Genomic DNA, 27,860 nt, shown 5'->3' with positions numbered 1-27,860 from the left:
CCCTCGAGTCCCACTTGGTATCATCCTCAAGGGCCCGAGGACAACCAGCAGACCCTGCGGACAGCCAGGGGCATCCAAAGTCGGAAGACACTTGGCCCCGTCCCACGGGAGGACCTGCTGACCCGCCCGGGAGACCTCGGGCAGAACCTTGGGCTCAGAAGGGATGGGAAGGGACACAAAAACTGAGGAGGACGGGGTTTTGGACGAGTCGACTCAGCTCCCAGCACAGGGTGAGCAACGGCGGCATGCGTGATCCCAGCGCCGAGGACACACGTCCCTGGGCCGCGAGTTGCCCACTCACGTGGCCTGCTGGTGCCAGGGCGCAGAACGGCTCACTGGGCTCAGAGGGGATCTGGGCGTGCCTGCCCCGGAGGTGGCCTTTGAGACGTTCAGGGCCCGTGGTGGAAGGAGGAGGCTTTTTGTTTTGTTTCTACGATGGACTCCCTGGGTGGACACTCCTAGATGCAGGATCGCTGGCCATCGCCGCAGACCCGGCCCCCCACACAGCGCGGCTCGAGGAACGTTGGGGAGACTCGAGAACACCAGACAGTGACCGTGTCCTTCGTTCGATTTTCTAATCGGTACACTCGATTAGTGCTTGCCGATTTTTTCTTTAATTCGTACTCGAAGATAAGAATTTAGCAAAAGTACAGAAAACACTGGCAAGACCCTTCCAGCTTTAATTAACCTGGAACCTAAGGCACAGACACTCTGCTTTCGAGACGAGCCAGTCGACTCAGAGTTTTCTGGATGATTCTCTGTGAGAGTCGAATGCAGTTTTAACACAAGGATGGCGACGGACTTCAGATGAGAAGCCGAGGAGCAGGATGGCACGAGACGGTGCCCGATGCGGGGCGTGACCAGGACAGTGGACACTCTTGCTTCCTCTGTTCCTCCCGTGCAGTGGCAGACGACCTTCAGCGCCCGGCCGGGCCTCACGGTCCCCCGAGGCGGCGATGCTTCCTCTGGGTGGCTCAGCGGCTGCACGCCCAGCTCCCTCCCTGACCCAATCCTCAAACCAGAACCCTGACCAGCCCAGCGAACGCGAGGACGACTTCCCAAGTTTGGGACCTGTAGTGCCACAAGCTCAACTTGCCCCGTGGTGCCGAGGGGAGGCGTCTTCCGAGGAGGCAGACGCCAGTGTCCCTCCCCCGCAGCACGTGCTCAGCCCTCGCCGGGCGGTGGCCACGTCCTCAGGCCAGTCTTCACGCTCCCCCTGACTCGTTTTCTGCCCTTTTCGAACCCGTTTTCCTCCTCTTTACCTTTCTGATTCATCTGCAGCAGAAGGTGCCCCCGTGCCCACTACCCAAACCCTGCCAAACCACGAGCCGCGTCTGCGGCCGCAGCAAGTTACCCGGCGGACGAGGTCACGGGAGATGGTCACCTCCACCCATCACTCAGCATGCGGGACCCCGTGCTCCTCCTTCCGGTTTCACTGGCCACACTTCACACCGTCCACACACCCAAGCGCCTCCTTCGCTGGTTCTGAGTGTGTCCGTCGAGCTCTATAACCGTCGTCACAGCCTCGTTTGAGAATACTTTTATGGCTCCCCGAAACAAACCTGGACCCACCAGGAGTCACTCCTGTTTCCCCAGACATCCACCCCTGCGGATCACAGTGCCACCTCCCTACCTCCCGTCTCCAGAGATTCGTCCATTCTGGCCATTTCATACGAAATCAGACGCTTTCGCTTAGCGTAAGAGGGTTCATCCACCCACCTTCTAGAACGTACCCATACTTCATTCCTTTTTATGCCTGAATACTATTCCGTCACACACAGCACGTCTTCTTCATCCATCCCTGGGCTATCGTCCACAGCGGCTACTGTGGACAGTGCTGCCAGGGACACCTTTGTGCACGTGCTTGTCTCTGCTCGCTGCGTTGTTGCGGCTCCTTGAGAGAAATGTCCATTCAAGGTCTTCCCTGCTTCATAGCTGGGTTGTCCTTGCATCGTTGAGCTGCAAAAAATGCAGACGTGGATGTTCTGGGTTCGGACACCCTGCCCACAGCCGCTCCACTCTGGCTGGCTTTCAGTCTCATGGCGGCTGGGAAGCACGGAGAGTCCCTTGTATCTGGGTCCCTTTGGTCCCTTGCGCTTTTGTTGTTGTATCTAAGAAAATATAGCCCGACCCAGGCCCCTTAGGGCCGGTGCTTGTGGCTGCTCTCCGTGGACAGCCCCGGCTCACACGTGGCTCCACCGTCCACTCTGAGCCAGGAGAGGCTCCGGCTGCCTTCTGCGGACGCTGCTCCCCAGCACGTGAGGAGGACGCTGTCCTAACCCAACCAGCGCTCGTGACCCTGGAACCAGCTGACCAGGACCAGAGGCCTTTTCGAAACTTCACTTTCTTTTGATTTTCCAAAGTTACTGTGCTTGTTCCCTGAAGTCCGTCTTCTGAGATCCGACGGGTGGGCAGTGACGTTCTCATAGGCCCACGGCAGACCTCCACGGCGCATCTCCTGAAGAACCAGTGCCGGGGGTCTTTCCCAGGTCCTGGATGGCTGCGTGCTGAAGATCCCTTAGAACGTGCCCCGTGGATCTGTTTAGCTCCCATGGGGTGGACGTCCCCGTTCTCTCAGGGACAGTGTTTCTGTCCAGGAGGACAGCGGAGTGGCAGGTGCAGACCTCCCTGGTCGTTAGAGCTGTGCTAACGCAGGGCAAGTGGCTCCTCTGCCCTGCCCTCCATCTGCCACCTCAAGGAGGGGCTGAGGGCAGCCTCAGGTGGCACCAATGGCCACCTGGTCACTGATGCTCTGACTCAAGTAGGGTCCGAGAGGGCGCCAGCCACATGGAGGGGCCCACGGCAACGTCCAGTGTCCACCAGAGCTGGCCTGCTGGTCTGGATGGCAGAGGACCACGCTTCCCAGTCCCACAGGGAGCTCAGCCAGATGCCAGGTGCCTGGGGAGCCGTCCCCGCTGCACGGCCCCAGAAATGACAGCCACATGAGGCACCAGCCTGTGGTCATACTCCGCAGGGTCCCCACGAGCCACCCTCATCTCAAAACCCTTTCATGAATTCACTCAGTTCTCGAGTGGCCACTCACAGGAAGGGTCCTCCTCCTGCTCCTCCTCTCTCCACTTCACAGGCCTGCGACTTTGCCAGCTGCTCCCACATCCAGTGAGACCCAAGGCCAGGCCAGGGGTTTCCTGGGTCTGAACGGATTTGACCCAAGGACTTCCCCACAATGAGGCTGCATGTGAGAACAGAACAGGGCTTTGGTTTTAAAATCAAATGATGATCATAAAAAACCCAACCGCAGATATCTGTGAACTACACCGTCAGTCCACTTGGACATGACACCGATGGCTGATCACTTGGACGTGACCCGCTCAGCCACACCGATGGCTGATCACAAGTGACCCCGTGAAGAAGAGCAGGGAGGCCCCCTCAACGCCCAGCCTGATTTACCATCTTCGAGATTATTCTTAGGTTTTTCACACTATCGTCCCTTCCTCAAAACCAGCTGGCGTCCACGCGTGGCCTCGTGGAGAAGGGAACAGGACAGGCAGGTCCCCGGAGGCCCAGCGTGGAGCAGGGGAAGGGGAGGTCTCACTTCTGCCCGAGGAGGAGCAAAAGAGGTGCCGCAGGACCCAACATGCACCTGTCCCGACAGCTTCCGGACGGCGACCTTCTCCTTAACTGTGAGGAGAGGTCTGCTGGGAGCAGATGGGCTTCTGACTGCACCCCAGACAGGCAGAGCCGGGACCCAGCGAGGACGGGGCTTCCCGGGCACACCGCATAGGAACACGCACACATCCGCCAGCTTCCCGAGGGGCTCGGCTGCCCACTGCCCGACGTCCCTACCACAGGACAAGGGTGTCTCGCTCACCCCGCTGAGGGCCCTTCTGGAGGGAGCAAGGCGCCCGCAGGACGCTCGCTCGGGCTCCCCCGCTCCCACGCAGGGAATCCTTGACTCTCCTTCCCCAGAACGCTCATCATCTCAATTTTCTGCTGCTTTTCAAATCATGTTTAATTAGAGGATTTCGCATTCCCTCGTGATACGATATTCAGGAGCAAAACTTGGAAGTGGAGTGACTTGTGAATGAGTCTATTAAGTGCCACATCTGTGCTTTTAAACAATGGCGGAGATTATTGTTATTATCTGCTCTCGACATCAGGCTGGCGGTGGGAGGACCACCCCAACGGCCGCCGCCTCTGAAACGCAGGCTGCTCACCGCGGAGGCCAGGCCCTTCTCCCCTCTCCCCTTTCTTGAACTGAGAATCATCCTAAAGGGAGCGCGGGGCGCCCTTGCTGCACGGGTACCCTTGGCTGCCCAGTTATGGATTCGCGCCCAGGCGTCCTGGGGAGAGATCCACTACGGCATCAGATGCCCCTGATTCCTCAGTAGCAGCTTTTTATGAAACCTATTTAAGTTAGTCCACGAAAAAAGATTAAGCAAGTGCCCGTCACACGCATATGTAGCTATGGCAAAAGGGGAGGGCAGCGGGAGGACGACTCAGGTCACAGACGGGGCCCAGAGGGGTGTCTGGGCCGGCCCTCGCGCCGCGTTCCTACAACGGTGCCCCTCAAACTTTATCATGCGCAAGAATCACCTGGAGACCCTCCAACAGGCAGCTCTGTGGTCTGGGGCAGGGCTGGGCTGGCATGCTGACAGGTTCCCGGGGGGGCAGGGTCACGAGACCAGGGACCATCGCTTGGGAACCACGGATCTCAGAGGGTTCCTCTCACGGAGCCACTGAGAAGCAGCTGTGCGGAAGGACACTCTCGGGACGCGTCCTTCTGATGAATTCCGGGTGGGAAGGCAAGGAGCAGAGGAGGGCCACCAAACCCAGCGTGGCCCCGCTGCTGAAGGGTCACGGAACGGGCTCTTTTCTGGCTTTCAAAAATACCCACACAAGACAAAGCTGGGAAGGTTCCAGGGAGCTAGCACAGGGCAGCGGCCACCTTCTGCTCCTGTGTGCCCAGCACCAACTTCGCGTGGGCAGGGATCGGCCGCGTGGCGCTCGCAGGGTGCTGCCTGCCAGCTGCTACGCCCCTCAGGACCACCCCAGCGCCAAGGATCACCCCTGGGCTTGACGGCACCTCAGCACCTACTGGGCCCAAGCTCGAGGTCGGCTTTCAGAACAGCAGGCTCCACGCTCGCTTCCCATCCCTGAACCGGGACACAAAGGACGCGCAGATGGAAAAACAGCCTCCGGCCAACTTCTGGGGAAGGTGTGAGGGTTGCGTTTTTCTAGGGTTTGACCCACTTGGCACAGTCAGTCCAGGCCCCTCGCCTCTGCAAAGTGACGGTGCCCAGCACAGCCCCCCACTCCCCATGTGCTCTCAGGGGTGGTCACCCCGGGGTCTAGTGGGGGCAAAATGCTCATTTTCAAAGACTAATAGAATTTCAAAGAGAAAAAACTGCATCGAGCATGTCCTACCTCTGGTCTCACAGGTGTCATTTTGTATTTTGAGACTCAATTTATTAAATTCACAAAAATGACTTGCTTTAAAGAAAATGCCACCCCTCCTAGCACGGCAGGCACCTCAGGACAACGGGGCACCTAGTCCGGCCCTACGGAGGGCTGAGAAACGGAGTCCGGCAGGACTTCCAGCCAGGGCAGAGGAGCTCACTGAGCTCAGGGGACGCAGCTCTGCTGAGCACTTCACCTGAATGCTCTGGAAGAGGAGACCCTCGGGGTCATGCTGGCTTCTGGGACAAAGACCCACAGAGGCCCAATGATGCAGGGCATGCTCCCAGTCCTCCTAAGACCTGAACTGTCACTAGGGATCAAGGAACACCTGGCATGGGGACCATCGAGGTGACTCCTAAGGGGCTGCCTTGCAAATACCGTGAACCTAGGGCCAGGCAGCAGGTCCTGCCTGCCAGCAGGTCGTTCTCGCCACCAGCCCTTCCTCCGGCACGCCCTGGCACGCCCCGGCTCCCAGCCCCACTGGCAGAACGTCAGCAGGGTTCCCAGACACCTGCGGTGTGGCCCAGCAGGGAACTGGAGCTGGTGGGTCTGTAGCACAGAGCAGCCACAGATACCGAGTGCGTCTGAACAAATGAGGGCAAAGGGTGAGGAGAGGCGCTTGGCCTGTGGTCTGGACCCCAGCAAGGGCTCTTCCCGGCCTCCGCTCAGGGCTGGCCCCTGGCTGCATCGACACTGGGTCTTGCTGGGAAATCAGAACGCCTTCCAGACACAGGGACACTCGTCTAAAAGTCCCTGATGCAAGGGGCCGTGTGTCTGCGCTGGTGGGTCAGAAGGTCCAGCAGCGCCCTGTCCACAGGTTCTGGTCCACTGGGGACCCAGAAAACCAAAGAGCGTCCACGACATTTCCAATGCTAGTTGCCAGTTCCTCCTCCACCAGCTCCATGGGAGTCAGCACGAGCTGCGTCATCCGCCAGAGGCAAACCGCCCGCACCGGTCACGCTCCTGTGCTCCCCACCAGAGTCCCTCCGACTTCCCCTGAGCACCCCGATTTCCGTCTCTTACATTGCTTCAGTTACGTCCACTGGTAAACGCCTTCCCCGCTTAAGTGGGTATTTAACGTTATTAAAGGCCTGTTTGGTGGCACGCACCCCAGTGGGTTCCGAGATCAGAACCTCCAAACGGGGCTGTCTGCGATTCAGGAGCCGGCGGGACGTCACTCCCACGTGCACCTGTTGATGTCACTTTCAGAGGCGCAGGCGCACACGCGCGTGCAGGCACGTCTCACCTGCTGGCAGCTCACGTCTAATACAGGCAGGAGCCTGGGACGTGTGCACACACGCGATCAACGAGTGGTCTGGGAGGAGAGCGTTTTCAGTTTCTGTGCTGATGGTGAGGAACGCTGCAGAGGCTGGAGTCCCCGGCATGGACTGGGAAGGACGGGCTCTGCCGGATTCCACGGTGTAGGAGACGGGGATCGCTGAGCAAGGGACTGGAATGTGAAAGCTGCCATGGTGGGCCTGGGCGTATCAGTAGGGGCCTCGCTGCTTCGAGGACAGATCGAGGACAGAGGACTGGAGCAGGACACGCCAAGGAAACGTCCAGAGGCAGCACCAGAGCACTCAGAGGAGAGAGGACCAGTGCCGCCAGAGCCCAGGCTTGAGGACAGCGCGCGTGGGCACTGAAACCCAGCGAGTCCTGACTGTCGCCATCCAGGTGGCTCCTCGGCCCTCTGAACCTCAGCAGACGAACGCAGCCACCTGGGGCGGCACTGGCGAGGCTCAGAGGTGCCCCGAGGAGGGGCAGAACAGCGGTTCTCAAAGGATGGTCCCTGGGGACTGGCTGGGGAGGCGTGCTGTGGGCCAGGCCCCGCAGCCCTGAGGCCGAGATCCACTCTCCCCGGGAGCCAAGACGTTCTCCGGTTTGGATCCTCTACGGGGATGGAAAGAGGCCACCCAGGTCTCCCATGGCGCTTGGGGCCAAAGGCTGGCGGAACCATGACCGCTCTTGGTGGGTCGCGACCTCCACACCTCCTCAGCTGGCCTTTTCCTGAATATTGCATCCAGTCTCTGCGACGTCACCTAGCGCCACCATGAGCCAGGCTGGCGAGCTGGCTGTGAGGGGCAGACACCACGACAAAACTTTTCCTCAGAGTTCACCGTACTAAAAACCTCTCCCGAGGCCTGTGGGCGTGCTCACTGGTAACACTCTGGCCACAGAACCACCCTGCTACGTACATCTTCTTTCTGGTCCTGGGGATTGAGCCCAGGTGCTCTCACACTGAGCGCTGCCCCCAGTCCTTCTCTTTTATTTTGAACCACAGCCTCACTGAGTTTCCCAAGCTGGCCTCCAACTTACAATCCTCCTGCCTCAGCCTCCTGAGTAGCTGGGACTGCCCCAGTGTGCCCTGCCCTGCCGTGGTTCACACTTGGACTGCTGTGACGCCCATGTGGGCCTGCAGATGTCTGTGTTCACACCTGTCTCCAGTTAGACCATGATGTCAGTAAGAGGAAGAACTCTGTAGCTCTGAATCCCCAGGAACGGCAGAGTTAGCATTTAATGCACGTCCAACAAATGCAGCCTGAGTTTATTTTTACATAATCTCCAAATCATCGACCGTGGTGGATCAACGTTCACCTACTATGCGCCAGCCCCAGAGCAGGCGTTGCCGCACTCCATCCTCATGGTTGCCCTGAGGCGAGGCTGGATACCATGCCCACTTTGGATTTGGAAAACCACACACACTGAGATGAAGTGACAAGCCGCAGCCGCCCTGCAGTCCAGCTGCGGAGCGTGGCCGTAGCAGCTGCCACCAACGCGGTGCTCTGCATGCTGTGAGCCTGCGTGTGGAACGAGTTCTGTTTTTGCCTCTGCCCCGGGGCCTTTGCTTCTGCTGAGTCCTAGCCTGGAGGGGGCGCACTTTCCTCTTCAGGTCTGTTAAGGGGCAGAGTGACAGGCGTGGCCAGACCGGTAGGTAAGTATGGGCCACAGCTGTGACAGCCGGAGCTGGGCACCTGGCGGGCGCTGAGTGCCTGGCTAGCCTGTTGAAGGCACACTGGTACTGTCCCCGGCTGGTGTCCCACTTAGAAGCACAGTCTGCCTGACTCTGGGCGATGTCCCGTCCCTCCTCGGTGAGCTCCTCCTCACTTCTGTCTCTTCCAGCCTCTAATTTATTCAAACGCCACTGGATGATTCCAGCTCTTGGTGTCAATTTTTTCTAATTAAAGTAAACTGCCATTTATTTCTCACACCGATCTTTAACACGAGACATCTTGTTCTCGTCACAAATGTGACTCATGTGGAGGAATGCGAGTCGAATACGGGGGCTCCGGGGACCTGAGTGCTTCTGTGAAGGCCGCAGAGGGGAAGGCAGCAGGGCCCGGGCCCAGCGGGGGGCCTGCTGGGTGGACGATGACCTGGGCTTCCGTGGACACACACCCGAGGAGCCGCGGGAAGCTCTCCGGCGGCCGCCGGCCCTCGAGTCCTCCCGGCACCCAAGCCCAGACCTGACGTGCACGGCGGCCGAGAGCCTCGGAGGCCGGCCTGGAAGCAGTTTAAAAGGGGAAGGAGGAATGGAGGAGAGAGGAGCGGAGGAGGCCGCCGCACAGACGGGTTCCTTGAGGACTGTAAAGGGAATGAGGTCTGAAGGTCACAAAGGCGTGTTTGTTGAGGGAAGTCTCGCAGGTAGTATCATGTCACCGCCACAGTTGCCATGGGGTCTGTTTGTTTACCAAACAAGAACACAAACAGTGACAGCAAGGCAGGCCGCCTGCTGCCTCCAGAGCGCCTCCTCCCCGGCCGGCCCAGGCCTCCCTGCACTGAGGCTGCTGCACGGCCTGCGCGGCTCAGGCTGGCTTCGGTTTCCAGCCCCCTTTTAACCATTTCAAGACCTAAACACCAACCCACAAAAACGAGCCCAATAGTGCCAGCTGGACAGTGGAAACAGCTGCCACGTCTAAAAGGGCAAAAGAAGGGGGGTGGACAGGGTCACAGAGGGAACACCACGTCCTCACGCCCCGTGCCCTCCGACCGCCCTCCAACCCCCACTCGGAAAGGCCCACCTGCGCGTCCCCAATGACCTGCACGCTGGGCCTACGTGGCCAAGCGACCCTCAGAGGTGACCAGGGTGGGTGGGGGAGTGGCCAGGCCGAGCGTGCGGCTGCAGGGGTGGCCGGGCACACGGGCCCCCGCGGCTCGGACCTGTGATAAAGCCGCCGGGGAGGCAGCAGGAGCCTGGGCTTTACACGGCACTGACCGCAGCGCCCCGGGTGCAGCCCCCCGAATGGGCCACGGTGCCATATGGACAGAGACACTGAACAAGCTGTACAACTCCTGGCGACACGTGCCCGGGGGATTGTCCCCTGCGACGCCACCTGGGCCGTGGCGATTGTGCTCGGCATGTGCGCCGGCCCGGGAGCCCGTCGGGATGTCATTCCCGAGCACACACAAAGAGGAAGATCGCAGCGAGGAGGATTCTCTGGCTAGCGTATCTGTTGCTCAGTTCCAGAAATAGCTTCCCAGAGGAATGGTTATCTTGTGTGTTCACGCAGGCAGGAGTGACAAGCCGGAGCACACATTAACAACTTCCCTTTGTGAGCGCCCACCATTGTTCTAGTGAGGAGAATATACTTTATGATATACTTAGGGCCGGGCCGATTACAAAGGGGGTGGAATAAAGAACTTTGGGAATGCTGTACATATGTAACGTGCTCATTTGCATTGCCCCAGCGAGCCAGCGCGGGCGGGGGCTCCTCCCAAGGCCTGCGCGCGGCTGAGGGCAAGGCAGCCGGAGCAGAGGAGACAGCACCACCAGACCGCCTCCCCAAGACGCTCCTCCCAAGTCCCCAGCTTCAGTGCCCCCATCCAGAACCGGGGCTGGCTGGAGAAGCCAGCGTCCAGCCGGATCGCAAAGACACAAGGGCTTTTCCAAGCCGTGTCCAGAAGGATGGAGACTCTTTGCTTCCTCTTCTGCAACAGCCACCAGAGAAAAGCTTCCATCACCGAATGCAGGTGGTGAAGGTGTGCGTTCCCACAAGAACCTTTTGCAGGCAATAGAGTAAAACCAGTACAATGGGCAAGCCCAAGGGAGCCCCGCGGGGCTGGCTGTCCCTCTCCTCTGGCTGGGGCCCTCCTTCACACCCTGGGTGTGTAAACACAGGCCCTTCCACCCACAAGAACACCTGGAAAATGGTGAGCTACCAAGAGGCTTCGGCAGAAAACCTGTACCAGCCAGGGCCGTGGGTCAAGGAAGGATGTCCAGGAAACTGGGGCTCCAACATTATTTTGGGTGGAAAAGTTGGCACGCTAGGCATGGAACAGCCCATGGTAGAGATTCATATCATGCAGTGTCCCAAGGAAAAAAGTGGACATCAACCAAATTTAGGAGAAGCTTCCAACATGGACCCGACTCTTCAGATCAATGATGTCATTTTATTAGAAGGCATTTATCATTTAAGCACAATAAATAGGAAAAGATTTATGGAGCCTAATGATGCTGGGTATGATAAAAGGCACTTTACTGAGGTAAGATACAACAGCTGTTAGGGGATAATGGCCGAGTTTTTTTTTTTTTTTAATCACCCCACAAAGTGAACAGTCAAGAAAACCCATAAACCTTGCTGCGAAGGCGTGCCGGAATTTTACAGATTTTCTACCCTGGCCTCCCGCACGTGTGCCACACTGCCGGGGAGAACCCTCCTCCCACTCAGACCCAGGCGCAGCCGGCTTTAAGTGCTGGGACAAGTGACTGACAGCCCCATGGAGTGCCGCCGGGTGCCAATCACCCACAGCGCATTTGGGGCACAAGACACTGACGAGCCACCGAGGGTGCTTGTGACGTGAAAAGGGAAGTCTTTGCCCTCAGCAGGTTCCTTCTGCTGCTGCATACGGACGGCACCAGGATGCTGCAAACTGACCACCTGCACTTTAGGCCGCTGCAGCTGCACCTGACCACATGCCTGGCAAGATGTGGCCAGCCTGCTCTCCACCATCCAACCTGCTCACTCCATTCCTGGCCTGCTGACCTGCCTCCTTGTAGAAAGACGAGGTTCAAGGAGGGACAGCAGTGGCTGCATGGCCAGGTCCAGCCCCAGGCTTCAGCCATGGGAGGTCCAGGCTTGGTCTGGAACCCCCTCCCCCACTTTACTCACCAGGGACCCTGATCTAAGGTCTGGGCTGGAGCCCAGGGGGTTTCACCTGGGAGTCAAGGACTTGAGGAATTCAGGTCTGGTCCACGCATGGCCACTGACCATCAGTGTGGCTCCTGTGAGTTCTAAGGTCCTCTGGCCCCAGCTGCACATCTGTGCAGGGGGAAGCATACCCCATGCATGGAACGGGATTATCAGTAGCAAGCCCTCAGTCAAGTCCTTTCTGCACAGCATCTCACACAAATAGTCATTAGCTGCTTCTTGTCACCATCATGTGTCAGGTTGAGATTTCCCAGAGAAGAGAAAAAAAGGACTTTCAAGAACTTCTGCCCGAAATCCCACAGACAAACTGCAAACCTCCAGTCAGGTCTCACAGGAGCTCCCCGGGACAGGGGCCCGGGGGCCTGGTCCTTCTACCAACCCTGCTCCTCCAATAGCCTGCACAGGGATGGCAAGCCATTGGCTGTGTGGACTATTTCTGGGATGTTAATCAAATCTGGGGCAGGGGTGGGGGTGGTAGAATTCTCTTCTTGCAAACAGTCAAAACCCAGGTCCACTGAACATCTTGCCTGCACTGCCTCTTGAACTTGAACATGCACACCAAACCCCTGGAGACCTTGCTACCATGCAGATCTGGGTTCAGCAGGTCTGGGATGGGTCTGAGACCTGGATTCCCTAACAGGAGTCCACCCCATGGCAAAGCTGCTGGCCGGCAGCCTGTGCACAGCAAGAACCGAGGTATGCATGGCAGATGCCAATTCCCACATGCCATCTTCCAGCAAGGGATCCCAAGTCTGCATGGGAAGGGCCAAAAGGCTGTGTGCTTCCTCGAACCCCTGAGGGAAACGTGAAACAGGACAAGCAGGTCTAATGGTTAAGGCCCAGAGTTGCATACTTATTCCAAACATGGCTACACAGAGGATGTCTGAGGGGCCAACTACTCGAGCTTGCTGTAGTAGAGCAAAAGCAGCCACAGCAACACATAATGGATGAGCACAACTGTCTTCCCGTAAAACTTTATTTACAAAAGCACGCAGTGGGTTGAACAGGCTGGCGCGTCATGTCTGCCAACCTCTGCTACAGACCACGGAGAAGCTTCCATGAATATTGGCAGGTGGGAGCAGTCACAATGTGCAAGAGTTTGCACATTCCTCAAAATGCCCTGGTGGAAAGCAAGATTTAGGAGCCCCTACTTTGCTCCGTCCTTCAAATAAAACAAACCAACAAATGAAAAGCAAATCACTTTCTGATTTGTGAAAAATAAAAATGAGAAAGAACTATTCTGAATAACAGGAACTAGAGTTTACTGCTTAAATTTCTGGCTCAACAGGCTCTGCATCGACATGAGGACATGCAAAACCTAAAGACTTGAGTATCTATTAACAGTCCCCAAAACGAACCTCTAGAATTTTAGCATTTAAACCTAGAATGCCGACGTTTATTCATCAACACAGAATTGTTTAAAAAAAAAAAAAAAGCAAGTCAAAACATCAAGCATGTCCACATTTCAAAGTTCCTTGTCTTTTGAAAATATTAGGGCCCATAAACATGAATGTTATGGTTCTATAGTCAAATACATGGCCACAAGTCAAGTGGCCACAAATCAAAAGCAGAGACTGTAGCAAATGAAACTGTCCGAAGCGTACCAGCCGACAAAATCCTTCAGGGGCTACTTCAAGGCTGCTGCCAACTACGGGCTGCAGAAAATGCAAGCACTGTCCCACTCCCATAAGAGGGAGGGCGGGAAAAGAAGAGTCAGCAACCAGCATGCTCAGGGCCCTCAAAGGTGAGGACGGCCGTGAAGGGTCACCGCCGGGGACCAGGCAGGTGACACCTCAGAGTCAACAGGGCCCCACTGGGGTCACTGCATTTTGAGAAGGGTATGATGGCCTCGGAGGAAGCAGGGTCCCCCAGCATGGGCTCTGCAGAGTTGAAGGAAACCTCGGACCAAATGCTTAAGGAAGCCTTGGAACAAATACTCAGCAGAGCCACGCAGCGGAGAGGCACGAGAGTTATAAAACTTCTCCTAATGGTCGAACTGAAGGTAAAACATTGGAGAGGCTTTGAGAAAAGGGGTGCTGCTTGAGCGGAAGACAGCGACCGGATGCCCCCAGGGAGCCACACTGGCTTGGCACCGGCTGGTGCGCAAACCCAGCAGGGCGTTCATGTTGCGCACTGTGTGCAGCTCCAGATCCTAAGTGCATTCTGTTTTAGGAATCCTCTACCTCCAGGAGAGACCTAGTAAATATTTTTACCTGCCATAAAAGGGGAAACTCAGCCACTTTAATGTAAATGCTGTGATTTGCATATAGCAGGTTAAGTCAATAAAGGTTTTATTGAGTTGGTTTAAATTCAATTTAAAATTTCTTTTAGGGATCCAGACTTCCACATACCATAACTAGGCATCTCGCTTCCGCTCTGAATGGAAGCGCAAAGTCCTGATCTGTAAAGGACCTGAATTTGGATTTTGGGTGTGCCATCAGTTGGCTCTGTGACCCCGGGGTCAACATCTGTCCCTCAACTGCCTCATCTGCAAATTGGGCGCAGCAGTGTGGCCTGTGTGTGAGAGGACAACAGCACTTGGCCCAGGGAGGCCACTAATTGATTGACTGACTGACTGACTGGGAGCCCCCTCTCCCTTCCCTAGTGCACCGTCACATAATGTGATATTTAGAATTTTAATTCAGGCAATTACTTAAGTAGTAATTGCTATTTGTATTTACATAGCTGCTTTGATCCAAGAAGCTCAAAGGGCTTACTAAATTTAGCATTTTAATAAATGTTTCATTTGCATTCTGTTGATTCTGTTTACCCACACCCAAACTTGGAATTTTCTAAAGTGAGACAATCAGACAAGTTGGAGGGACAAAGCCTCAAGGTCAGCAGCCCGCCTGCCGAGTCTCATCTGTCTTACAAAAGAGGTGGACACTAAGCAAGAGACCTGGGGCCCCTCAGCCTCTGCCCACGGAACTCGATACCCACTGCGCTTCTCTGAGGCCCGGCGACAGAGGTATGTTTATTGCACCAGCGAATTTATATGTAATCGGCACAATAAACATTATTAAGTTGTTGGGAGAAAAATCAAAGCAGCCCCAGTACTGAATTCTAATGATGCTGAATGTCCCGGCTGCACAGGGGCCGGACCTTAACAAGCCCGACTCGGGCGCTGGCATTGCCTCGCCAAACCACACGGGCTGTTCCCGCCGCACCACTGCTGAATACTGATAAGTGCCTTGGCCCCACGCAACAGGGAGGTGGGTTTCTATTGGCGATCTCTCCCAAAGTGTGTTTTTTTTCCCTTCTCTGCACTCAAGGGTTTACCCTGAATGATTTAATTACAATTTTCCTTGTATAAGACAAATTAAAGAGGAGGGTAGGAGTGGCGTGCCAGCCACATTATTCAAACCCCAGAGCTGCTGCGGCAGTGGTTGCTCACGGGAGCCCCAGGATGCACGGGGGTCCGGGGGTGGGGGTGGGCTGCAGTTTTCCAAAGGGCCCACTGGCATCGGGGGCTTTGGCCACACACAACGCTGGCGGTACTGTTTCCCCACGAACCTTCGCACACAGCCGATCCGGGCCCCTTCAGAAAAATTCTCCGAGCTGCTAACCCAGGAGGGGAGTCTGCAGGGAGGAACAGGATGCCGGGTAGCAGGGGCTGTGGCTGGGGTGCAGGGAGAAAGCCCTGCAGCAGGACGTGGAGACAGGCTCCCAAGAACCTGTGGGCCCAAGCGGACTATAGAGTAAGGACCTAGCCGTCCCAAGGCAGCAGAGCAAGGACTGCGGAGAAGACCAAGAGCCAGGCCGCAGGGGAGGGCAGGCGCTCGCGGACGCTCCCAGTGACAGCTCCCCCCACCTTTTCCTACTATTTAGGCCTCACACCACACACGGGACTGTTGACTGAATCATAAGGTAAGGACACGTAATATCCGTTTCAGGACCTATACGCACACAGAGCTGCCGAGGAATCATCGGTTTTTAATGATCGATTCTATGAGCTGGAAACTGTTGCCCTGTCTTGAACTTATAGGGTTCGCTTGCCTTCCTGGCCACGGCCAGCTGGAGTGTGCTGACTGGGTTGGGCAGGGGCACCGCTCAACGGGACAGCGTGTGCCCCAGGCCCGGGGCTCCATCCCCAGCAGCAAAAATAATGAAATTCAAGAACGGGCACTGGCTAGAACTTTCTTTTAATCTGGCCACATCTCCTCTAAGCCGAGAGAATCAAGAGATTAGGTGATAGCGTGTCACCTCCCAGCTTCTCCTCGGCGCGGACAGCTGGAACTCCAGCCTGTTTTAGGCCCAGGCTAAGGCTCCCTGGAACCCAGACTGTTCTGCTCCACATCCAACTTGGGCATGTAGTGAAATGGGGACGCACAGGGTCTCTGCAGATCCCAAGAGAAGACCAAACCCACGCAGCGTCCTGCAATCAGAGTCCCTCGGAGCCACTGAGCTTCACACGTGCCCTAGGACACGCAAAGGGCCGTCCTGCAGGCTCACCCATCACCTAGCTGCAGATATACGGGAGCACGCATCTAAAGGAGGAGAGCACGCAGGAACCCACGCAGGCCCCTTGGCGAGAGGCTCAGAGACCTCAGGCGCGCCTGACCACAGTTCTGAGTGCCGGGCCTCCCTGGTGCCTATGGAAGGAGATGCCGTTCAGTCGCCCAGCAGAAAATGGACCATAGGAACCCAGGATGGGAAGAGCAAGTCCAGCCAAGGGCAGCAGCCCCGAGGCTTCCCTCTCAAGCTACCTAAGGCTTCCAATTTTGAAAATAACAATAACAACAACAACAACAACAAAGACATCACAGTTGACAGAGCAAGGGCTCAGACCGCCTTCCGGCCACACGAGTCTTTCCCCACTGGACAGGGGAGCCGCGCTCTGTCTGGTGGCTCCAAACTGCCTCTCCCTGGGCTCTGTTCCATTCTCCAAACTGCTCCGAACTAGTTGGTTCAAAGCATCCTTTAGTTTTTGGTATCTGCTGCCATGGAAATTCACAAAAGAAAATCTTCAAGCAGAGTCGCAAACCTTGGTCACAGCAAACTTCTTATTCTCATTTCTGCTTTTTAGGGTCAGGCGTTACGTGTGTGTGAGCACGCGCGCGTGTGCATGTACGTAGTCGTGAGTCCCTTACCAGGGATGCAGTCTGAGACGGAGGCGCTGCGCAGACTCGGGGCGTGCGAACGTCACTAGTGTGCTCACAGGAGCCTGGATGGAGTGGCCCACGGCACGCGGGGCTCTGTGGGGTCACGTGGGCATCGCTGCCCATTGATCCTGAGGCCGTGAGGGTAGGCTGGGCACAGGAAATGATGCACTGGAGACGAGGCGAAACCAGCTGTGTGGGCCGCTGCTGGCCCAACACAACGCACTAATCACTGTCAACTAGTGCTTAACAGGGGGAAGGAGCAGGCCCTCCGACCGGGTCTGAGAGTGCAGCGGAGCAGGTACGTGGGCAGCAGCACGACTCGCTCTCCATGGCCTGCCAGGCCCGCGTGTGGGGTATTTGCATGTGCCCTGTTGACGTGACTGGCGTCTCCACGTTGCCTGAGTAACGCACTGGGGGCCGACCCCCTGATGGCCTCAAGGCTGGGGAGGGGGGGCGGGAATTTCTCCCTCCATTCTAGTCTTATGGGGCCACTGCTGTAATGCGGATCAGATCCTGACTCTACCTAAATACTCAGATAGCTTTCTTCTGATATAAAGATACGCATCTAATTAAAGCAGTTGGCTTATGATGCCCGACCCGGTGAGAAGGATATGAAGTCATGTTTGCAGCCACTTAACCAAAATATGTGATTAATTTTTTTTTTTTTTTAATGGAGTCATTTCTATTTAAGAACAAAATCCAGAACTTGCTTCTTCCCGAGGGAAGCATTATTATCACATCCTGCTGTGCGGGTCTCGTCCCGTGTGTGTGGAAGCTCTGCGTGTGAGCTACACAGGGGATGGTACTAAAAGAGTCAGCTGGAATGGGCTGTCAGTCTCGGGGTACCCTCCTCGGGAAAGCACTCGGCCTGGGCTGACCTCCCGGCCGGGGACGGGCCACGGCAGGAATCAAGTCACACGACACAGTCTGGGCTCTGAAACAACCCCAGCTTCAACCCACACACGGTGAAAATTAGATCTTAAGTTCCCAGCAGGAGCAGCAGCAAGCAACCCCAGCACCGCCGTGCCCAGGAAGCTTGTGTGCAGACACGGGCAGCCTCCGCCTCCCCAGCCTCACGCCCTCGCTCGACATCTACACTGCAGCCTCATGCCCTCAAGCGATGTCTACACTGCAGCCTCACGCCCTCGCTCCATGTCTACACTGCGGCCTCACGCCCTCGCTCCATGTCAACACTGCGGCCTCACGCCCTCGCTCTATGTCTACACTGCGGCCTCACGCCCTCGCTCCATGTCTACACTGCAGCCTCACGCCCTCAAGCGATGTCTACACTGCAGCCTCACGCCCTCAAGCGATGTCTACACTGCAGCCTCACGCCCTCGCTCCATGTCTACACCGCGGCCTCACGCCCTCGCTCCATGTCTACCTGCGCCACAGGCTTTGGGGACACACGAAGGAAAAGACGGCTCCCCCTTTAGGAGGGCTCTGTGCTTCCCAGACCACGACGCGCAATGGCCCTCAGGATGCGCCTGGTACCCAGATGGTGCTTATAGCCCAGGGCCCGCGCTTGCGCAGAGGGAGAACTCGGCAGACAGAGGACCTGGAGCCTGGCATCCAACCCACCGAGAACCCCAAGCCTCCTGCCCGGCCCAAAGCTGAAGAGACCCATATGCGCCAATTCCATGTTGAGAGGTGAGCACACTCAGGTGCTCCCCAGGCACCGTACTGGGCACGTTCTGAGGTGACCACAGGCGCACCCGAGTCACGCAAATCCGGAGGGACCTGGGCGGCAGCAGCCTCGCACGCAGGGCCCCGGCGCCTACCTTTCCCTCTTGGGCGTGTGCACCGAGAGCTGGCCGTTGGTGGAGGCGTGCGGGTTCATCACCAGGGAGGCCTTGGCGGGGGCGGAGGAGGACACGCAGGTGGTCAGGTCCAGGCTGCTGGGGTTGTTGCTCGGCGCTTCTTCTGCAGTGTGCACGCCTGTCACTTCCTTCCAGAGCTGCTGCAGCTCCGTTGGAATCATGCCTGAAACAAACAAATTGGATAATTAAATCAATTAACAGCTAATTCCGGCCTCTTCAAACAGTAATTAAATCAAAGAGTCAGTAAACAAAGCCGAGTGTTAGGGGCTGTTTTGGTGTGCGCAGTCCTTTCTTCCTCCCTCCCCACCACGGCGATCGCGGTGGCGCGTCCTCCCAGGGCCCTGGGCATGTGGCGGGCTGGGCCGGGTCAGGGCGGCCGCTCCGCCACAGCAGGGCCCGCCTCCCTCCACCCAGCTGCCGCCTCCCAATTTCAGGAACAGCCTAGGATGGCACCTTATTTCCAGACAAAAAGAAGGGCCCAGAACAAATCGGTTCAACTCTATCCTGACGACAACGCGAACCACCAAATGAATGATTTTGTGCTTAAGTCCTAAATGATGACAAATAGCTTTGTTATTAAATATAGTTTTTATTAATCACTTTTAGACATAAATTATGAATTCATATCGTCCTCCTGAAATGCTTTTCAACTTTTAACAGTCAAATTGATTATCCTATGATTATTTCATTAACACACCTATCTTTCTCATTAATTTTGGTTTCTAGTACCACATGCTTAATTGATGGATGTGTCTACTGAAAAACTGCATAACTTTTTACACAAGTAACACTATTATCACTGTCATTTCTTAAATCAGTGCTAATGAAGCATCGCTGAGTGAGAGGAAGACGGGAAATCAACTTGGGGCAGTAAGTCCTCCTGCTTTACAAGAGGGTCAAAGTGGACCCGGGCCTGTAAGAGTTAAGGGTTGCCTTGCATTTTTCCCAAGAGGAGCCTCAACCAGGACAGCACCCTGACTTTCCGGAGCCTGCAGATCTCTCCTGGCAACAGGCCTCCATGGGTCCAGCAGGTCCAATTCCACCTCGATGCCTATTCCAGCGCACGCGCACGCCTGGGAGAAAGCGTCTCCCACGACTGCCACCCACCAACAGCAGCAGCTCCCTTTGAAAGAACCCCGAAAAGAAATCACACCCCTGGACCTCGTCAGGCAACTCGTTAGAATCGGCCCTGAGGACGGCAGGTCATTGTTCCCATCCAGCCTGACAGCCAGCGGGCAAAGCCGGCCATTTTCTGGGTCCGTAGCAGGAGCCGAAAGAGGCATGTTTCTTACCAAACGGAAGGTATTGAATTAAAGGAGAAGGCTGTGTGCATTATATTCATTTGAAACACATAATAAAAAATGCCAAGGTCTAAATTTAATTTATTTTTGTCATTTAGAATACAATGGAGAGATAATCATCTCAACGTGATCAGCCAAACATCTTTACTTTGCTAAACTGTTAAAGATTTTAATTATGCCAGCATTGGAGAGCGCTGGTCTAATGAGGCGATGGACTCCAGAGAATCCGAGTGGTTAAGAACTGTGAAATGAGTCTGATAGGATTTTTTTATATTCACCGTGGATCGTTTGCATATCAAAGAGGAGTAAATTATTGCACAGCAGACCAATAACCTTCCCCGCCTTTCCGCCAGGAACGTTAACAAAAACAGTTGGTCTCTCCTATCGGTTCTTCACGAAATGTCCAAATGCCCGAGTATTTGCAATTAATATATACCATAAAGGCGGCTTCGAAGGATACAGTAAGTGGTCAGATGTTCTCGGAGCACATCCTCCACGGCCAAGTCTCTTTCCTTCCCCCTCCATAAAAATCAAATGCCAATTATATTTTGATGGATTTTGTCCCAAATGAGCATTTAGTTATTAGGCATATTCAATTATTACTTGTCCCCTGAAATTAAACCTCAGAGGCAAATTAAACAAAGGGAAAGTCCACTACACCACCCCGTGTCCGGAGTGGCTGCATCTGGGCTATTCTTTACAGACACCTTCCCAGTGACAGGTGGGATGAGCCAGGAGCTGGCGGGCCTGCCTCGGCGGTCTGCACACCAACGTTACCCAGGAGCGCGGCCGACCCCTGGACCAGCGTCGGCCGCACTGAACCGACGGCCAGCAGGCTCCTGTGCTGGCAGCAGCTCCCGGGGAACCCCGGAACCTACACCTGTTTGTACTTCCTAACTGCAAACACAGGAAAGGAACCCGCCGCCCATTCCTCCACTCAAGCCAGTAGATTTCTGGGTCAGCTGCTCGGGAAGGACACTGGCCCAAGGGCCGCTCTGACGCTTCCCTCCGAGAAGAGCAGGACGCTGAGCTGTCTGCGCAGCCTGCACGTGCAGCCGGGACGAGGGCGCCCCACTTGTTACACCTGCAGGCTGCTCTCCCGCCGCTGCCGCAGGAGCCTGGGGAAGCAGCTCCAGCACGCGGTGGGGAGAAGGGTAAACACTCACGCGCCGACTGACAACAGAGCTGTTTCTGGGTCAAATCTCGATGTGATAATTACATTTCAGAACGTTCTCATCAGAGCAGGTGAGAGCCAGGCAGCCGGCTCCTCCAGCCCTGCTGCTGGCCAGCTGCAATCCCGGCTAGCTCAGCGGACACCAGGCATGCTCCACCAAAGGTGCTGGCCTTCCACAGCCCAGATCCCGTGACAGAACGAAGACAGACGAAAGGTAAGGAGTCACTTGTCCGACCACCTGCACATCCAACTTCCAGAAAACCTGCATTTCTCCCGAAATGGTAGATTCAGAGGAGCAAGGTAAACAAACCCATTAACAGGTACGCTGCCACGCTGCGGCTTCCCCTACCTGGAGTGTCCGTTTTAAAAATTAAAAGGTTGGAATGATGGGGAAGGAGTATTTCTGTGTCACACTGTGGGTGCTAGGGAGGAGCAGAGAGAGAGAGGACAGAGTGAAACCAGACGCGGCAATTACGCAAAGCAGAGCAAAGGCCCCTCAATAACCTGAGAAACAACAAAAATCACCCCTACATTTCATACTAGAAAAATCCCCAGAGGGAGAAAATCAGGTCCACTGTCCATTCCTGTCCTCTGACCTCTGACCCTGAGCAGGCCTGGGGACAGCCATGCGGAGGCGTGTGCGCCAATGGCTTCGTTACAGAACGGGTGCCTGGGCACTTCCAACACGTCACTCCTGGGCCCTGGCTATGCTTTTTTTTTTTTCCCTCCCCAGGACATCCAGTCCCTTCATTATAAAAGAAAATGCAGGCGTGGGTTTAAAAAATGTATGTTGTGGGGACAGTTGACAGATTACTGTTCCTGGAACTCAATTTTACAACCCCAGGTATCACTGGCTCAAAGACAAACAGAGTTGATCAACCTTTTTTGTCCTTGTACATCCATACCCAGGTGACCATGTTCAAGCAAGCAGAAAGTTGATTTAAACCTCATAATGACATCAGTTTTAAGCCATCATCTCTCTGATAAAAAGGAATTGTGCTGGAGCCCAACCGCACTGAAGTCTCAGGCCACGTGGCGGAGGGGGCAGGGAGACAGACCCAGCTCCTGATCCATGGGAGGTGGCAAGAGCGTGGCGCTCCTTCCCTGTGAGAACCTGACTTCAGAAATGTCTGCCTTTACGTCTGTGCCACGGTGGGCGCACACCTGGGCACCCCCCGGGTGTCAAACCAGCGCCTTCCTAATGTTGCAGGGGCTAAGAGTTACAGCAGACTGCTAAGCAGATCCATCAATGCCACCCCCGGTGAATTACCTGCCGGTGTCTGACGTGCGGCTGCAGAGGTTACACTCCATGTGCCCACGTTCACTTCCTTCACATTACGCATGAGCTTGTCTCGTCACTGCCCAATTGCCCTCTTTTGGACAGCGTAACTGATGTACTACAACAATGAACCTCAGTGAGCAAACTTCGCAGCCCAGGAGCAGAGGGAAAAGGAGAGGGCTGAAGCCCAAGGCCGGCCTTGTCCAACCACCAACTAGAGGTGTGACGAAAGCCCAGCTAACACCCTGCAAAACGTGCACTGGCCCCGGCCTCCCTCTCCCCTGTGGCTGTCACCCAACCCTCCACTCTGGTGATGCACCAAGTTAGCAGTCAGGGCGGACAGGTGTGGGGGCAAGAGAGAAGCCGAAGAAGAAGAAATCCACCTGCAGGCAACCTTCAGAACCAGGAGGAAACCCCTAGGCAGAAGGGTCTGCGTGGCTGACTCCAGAGGGAGGTCAGATGTAGACACACTTCCACTGGCTCCAGTCGCCAAAGGTCACCCGCCAACAGCCCCACCTAATATGACACCAGGAAGACCCCACACTTCCACCCTTCTTCAGATGACAGCCGAGTCCAGGAACCAAAGCCGTGGCCTGCTGCCTTGGAGGCACATCAAATCTTCTGCGGCTTGGAGGATACGGGGGCCGCATCCTCAGGATGCCACTGAGGTCTGCGCAGCCAGGGGGCCCCTCTGGGTACCAAAATCCAAGGAAGTCCAAGTCCCTTATCTAAATGGGGTACTGCCTGCATGCAAGCCAGGCACAGCCTACCTATGCTCTAAGTACCTCGAGGTCACTTACACCCAATGCAACGTAAACGTGATATAAATAGTTGTTATATTGTACTGTTGTGAGAACAGGAAATATTCTATGTTCAGTACAGATGCAGTATCTTTTTTTTTTTTTTTTAACTGAATATTTTCAACTCCTGCTTGGTTGATTCTGCAGAGGAGGGACTTGCAGCTACGGCTAGCCAAGACGTGGGGCACAGGTATGCTCCCTCCTCACCTCCTCTGGATCACCCACTGGCGTTCACATGTGTGCAAAAGCCAGAGCGGCTTCAGCTCAGGCTGCACCCTAAAATCACCCCAAGTTCCCCTTTGTTTCTGATGTCCAACACCCTCGGGATGAAACAGCACTGGCTTTTCCGAAGGAACTCACAAAACCTAGGGAATCTTTTCCTTTTCAAGGAGCCCGTTTCCGAGGAAGAACTGGCGACAGGATGCCTGCTCAGAACCGAGAGACCCACGCAGAAAGAGAGAGAGAGAAAGATGACCTGGTTCTCCTCGCGGAGAGAGAGTGGTCTCAGTCACCTACAGGAGAACAAACCCAGGTTCTTGCCGAGATAGTTAAGAGATGGCGTGCGGAGAAAGCATGGCGAGGTTTAAATCAGAGCAAGTTACGTGACATAAAATGTGTGTCAACACACTAACAGCAGCCTCCAAGCAGATTCTTCGTGGTTCCCAACAGAAGTGCTCTGGGTCACCGCGGTGCCCGCTGGGGCTGGAGGCGCCTTACCCGGTCACTGACCCCTGGCGCTCCCTCTGGCCTCAGGGAGCAGGGCCCCGTCTGCCGGGCCGTGACCTGGCCCCGCTTTCCTCTGGGCTGCACACGCACACGCGGGAGGCGCCACCCCAGCCCGCCCCGGGGAGGACACGTACCTTGAGCGAGAGGCTGCAGGGGAAGGGCGGGCTGCCCGGGCGGGATGGTCAGGAGGCCTTGGCGCTGCAGGGACAGCAGGTGCTGCTGCTGGAGCTGCTGCATCTGGAGGAGCTGCTGCTGGAACGCCAGCTGCTGAGTGGCCACCTGCTGCTGCTGCGAGGAAGGGGACAGACGTGAGAGGCCACCCGGAGCCCAGGACCTCGCCCTCCAACCCAGGCTGGCAGCGCTCGGGGGCCGCCCACGGGCCACCCTCCTCTCTGCTGCCCGCGCCCGCAGGAGGCGCCCTTGGGGCTAGCTCTGAGTCCGGGAGTCGCGATGCCGCCCTCGGGCCCAGAGCTCGGTCACCCCTCGCACTGCGGTGAGGGGGATCTGAACCCTGAGCCCGGGAGCGGCGGAGGAGCGAGGTGCCGCCCGGTCCACCCGCACGGGCAAGAGCCTGTGACTACTCTGTTTATCACTCCTGACATCAATAAATGAGAAGAAATCAGACCTTTGAAGAAGAAAAACTTCATCTAATATTGTTAATTAGCCATGACAAACGATGAAATAACATTGTAAATCTTTCATAGAAACAGCCGCTAGATTTTAATTACACACATTCATAATTTACCAAACAACAGCGTACTTGACTGCAAGGGTCTGATAGGAACAGCGCTAAGCTCAGGCGCCTCAACTTGGCCGTGGCCTTGGAAGGCCCGGGTCTGCTCACTGGGCCCGCTCCGCACCCGCTTTGTTCTCGAAAAGAAGGGGCTTTAGGACGCGGGGCGAATCTTCTTGTTGATGGGACAGTGACCGAGGAAAACTTCTGTTGTGTAAAACATCAATACAGCATTCCTGTGTTTAGCAGGCCTTGCTCCAGCCAAAAAATTAATGTAGATTTCCTCAGTAATTATCTCAGTGATAGAAAGATAATACAGTGCGGTAGTATAATAAATAGAAGGAAATTATCTAATATCCTTAATCTGCGAGGAATCATTTCGAGGTGGAGGGCCCGGCCACACCAGGGCTAACAGTCAGAATGGGAAATTAACCCTTCCCACGCTGGGGCCAAGGAGAAGGAAGAAGGATCCTTCAAGAAAAGAACATCATCATCTCCTCATTCTGACTCACATTGGAGAGATCAGAGGGCCGGGGACCACGCGGGCTGCCCAACCTCCAGCAGGCATGTGGGCCACCCGAGGCCACCCACAAAACCAACGTGGCCGTGATCTGAGGCCCCCACAAAACGGTGGGCACGCCAAAGCCTTCCGAGGCCAGGTTCCAAGGAGGAGAGAAGTGGTGGCTTCCTCCCCGGCCCCACGTAGCTCGCTCCACAGTAAAAACCCCGATTCTCATATTAGCAACCAATTTCAGACTTACCACCACGCCACTGAGAAAGTTAATTGAGTTTCACTCCAAAAAACAAATTCTATACCACTAACAACAAAAATTTAAATAAATTTAAATGAAAAGCCCGTGTTTTCATTTTAAGAACAGCATGCATAAAATGATCCAATTGTCTTCACCCTTCCCAAGTTATCACATTAATGTAAAACCCAATGATAGTTATATTCATGTCAAAATGATTTTTTTCACTTCTTCAACAGATATTAACTCGCGACATTAAAAGGAAAAAAAGGGGGGGGGAGGACAATATGGACACCACCGAGGGTTGAGGACCGAGCTCTCCTTGAGGCAGGGTATGCTGGGGGGCCGGCAGGCAGGGGAGGGCCTTTCCTGTCTTACTGTAAATGAAATGTTTAAAAAACTGTGTATTTATATAAAGTGACTGATGCCTTTTCTGTTGTCTCTGGCCATCCCTAGGAAAAGCTCACGAAAGCTGTGCACGTTTGAAAAGCCAGGATATAAAAGTATACAAGGCCCATTGTCCAAAGGAAGAATTTAAAAGCAACGCCGGTTGCCAGACTGCGCTCCCCACCCAGTTACCAAACACAGGATACGAGTCCATTTGTTTACTTCTCACAATTGAATGCGCACAAAAAAGGTCTCCGCGCAGTCCCCCGGCAGGTCAGTGGGCAGCGTTCAAATGCAGAAGGGCCCTGATAAACCCTGCCTTTCGGATCCCCTCCCTGAGCGCCAGTCAAAGGTCTGGTTTCCCTTCTTCGGCTACTCCCTAGGCCTAACATAAACGGTCATAAACGCCTGGGACAAACGGGCCCTTGGAAAACAATCAGCTCGGCCCACCTCGCCAGCCAGCACAGGACGCCATCTTTCTTTGTGGCTTGATTTCATGTGAACTGGATCATCCATGTCCCACACCAGTCCCTTCTGGGGCTGTGCGAGGCTCCCTTGGCCTCCCCACCCATGAGCATCTATCTTCTGAGGGAGAACCCCGTGTGGAGCAGACCTACCCAGGGAAACATCCCAGGACCACCTGAGGCAAAGAGGCCCAGGGGGCACACTCTGGCCTGGGGTCCAGAGTCTCCTGCAGAGGTAATCAGCAGGGGGGAAATCAAACTAATGGTACCACATTCCGAGCCACTAATGAACGGCTCATGACACACTCGTCTTACCTGTCAACACCCAGCTCAGACCCTGTTAAAAACACACCACCATCGTGACGTGGCTACCACGTGACTCCATGGCCTCACCGCCAAGGGACCATCACCCGCAAGTTAGTTTTCAGAGACCAGCCCTGACACCCCAGGCAAAAAGGATCTCCTAGCCACCGCCACACAGCACCAAGAACCTGGCCAGCGCCACGCAGGAAGACCCACTCACTGCACCGGTCTCCGCCCCCCAAGGGAGGCTGAAGGCCAGGACTCTCCGGGTCACCTCTGCCTGGAGAAGGGATGACAAAGCAAGGACCAGAGCAGCCCTGGCGCTCTGGACGAGGGGCAAGGCCACCAGGGTGACTCGGCTTCTCCTGGGGGGACACAGAGCCTCTTCTCCCGGCCGCCCCCTCCTGACAGGAGCCATTTCGGAGAGTGAACTTTCATCCTGTCTCTGCCCCGGAACTTTCCCTTTCACGTTCCTCCGGCGGCCCTGGGAGCTCATCTGAACTTTCATGTTCTCCCAGCGTGAGGACGAGGATTCCAAACTATGTCTAACAGACCAAATAAGAGGTTAATCAGAAGTGGCAACAGAAGGGGCGAAGCAGCCCCCGGTAACTGATAAGAATGAGCGTGGCAGCCCCTTTTTTGTTTGTCTTCAAATATAGAGTTAAAGATCTTTAAAAAACTAAATTTTGATGCCTTTGAAAAGAAAGAAGCACAAAATAACAACAGGGGGTTATTGCCTGCAAGCCACAGGGGAGAGTCTCCATAATTCTCATTCTCCCTTTTGAAGGCTGTTAGAAATCTGATTCAAAAAAGCAACAGCAGAAGGGAACCCTCTTGAGGCTGCAACCATTTCCTGTGATCATGCATAATGTGCTTCAAAAGTGGGTTTTTACCAATTCTGTTGATCAATTGCCCCCCCTCACATCCCTTCTTTTTTCTGCGGTGTTTACATCTGATGTGACTCTATGACAAGCACTGTCTGAGACTGTGAAACAGGGCTGTCATGTTGATTTATGGGCGCATCAAACCACAACTTGTCCAAACTGAAGCTCGCAGTTCATTAATTAGAGAGTTGTGACTTTGAAGTCAGCTTTCAGACTGTGGTTTTTAACATTTGGCTTAATTTATATGCTCTTGAATGTGGATCTCTAAGGAAAAAACTGAAATTCCCTTCTTGTCTTTGAACTTCTTTTGACCGCACAATAATCATTTCTTTGTCCAGAGTGAGGCCTGCAATCCCAGAGTCATTAACGCGCATTGAACTGCCACTGATGAGTAAGCCCTGCTGAATTAGAAAAACAGCCAGCAAAACAAAGCTGAGAGCCTTGTGCAGTGATATCTCACAATTACATGCCTTCCCTCCCTGCGCCATTTCCATTTTAATTACTGTTAGTCCTTTAGATTTACATTTTAGACACTTTTTAATCTGTTCCCTGTTTTATTACAGCAGCACCCGGT

The 27,860-nt window shown here is 55.1% G+C and overlaps 1 protein-coding gene across 19 annotated transcripts in view; it reads right to left on the bottom strand.

Annotated features, from left to right (window-relative positions):
- Nucleotides 1-27,860, bottom strand: part of FOXP1 (forkhead box P1) — a 515,936-nt gene that overhangs the window by 48,825 nt on the left and 439,251 nt on the right. For 15 of the 19 annotated variants that reach the window (XM_079122626.1, XM_079122642.1, XM_079122628.1 and 12 more), the window contains 2 exons: nt 23,901-24,054; nt 18,448-18,649 (listed from right to left, as the gene is read on the bottom strand). In XM_079122626.1, coding sequence (XP_078978752.1) covers nt 18,448-18,649; nt 23,901-24,054 — 356 coding nt within the window. The remainder of the gene's footprint in view (nt 1-18,447; nt 18,650-23,900; nt 24,055-27,860) is intronic. The other 4 variants (XM_079122625.1, XM_079122627.1, XM_079122630.1 and 1 more) reach the window with 1 other exon arrangement.

Source organism: Sciurus vulgaris (genome assembly GCF_902686455.1).
Source record: "Sciurus vulgaris genome assembly, chromosome: 19".
NCBI lineage: Eukaryota > Metazoa > Chordata > Mammalia > Rodentia > Sciuridae > Sciurus > Sciurus vulgaris.
Note: the sequence above shows the minus strand (reverse complement) of the source record. Positions and strands in the feature narration are given on the sequence as shown.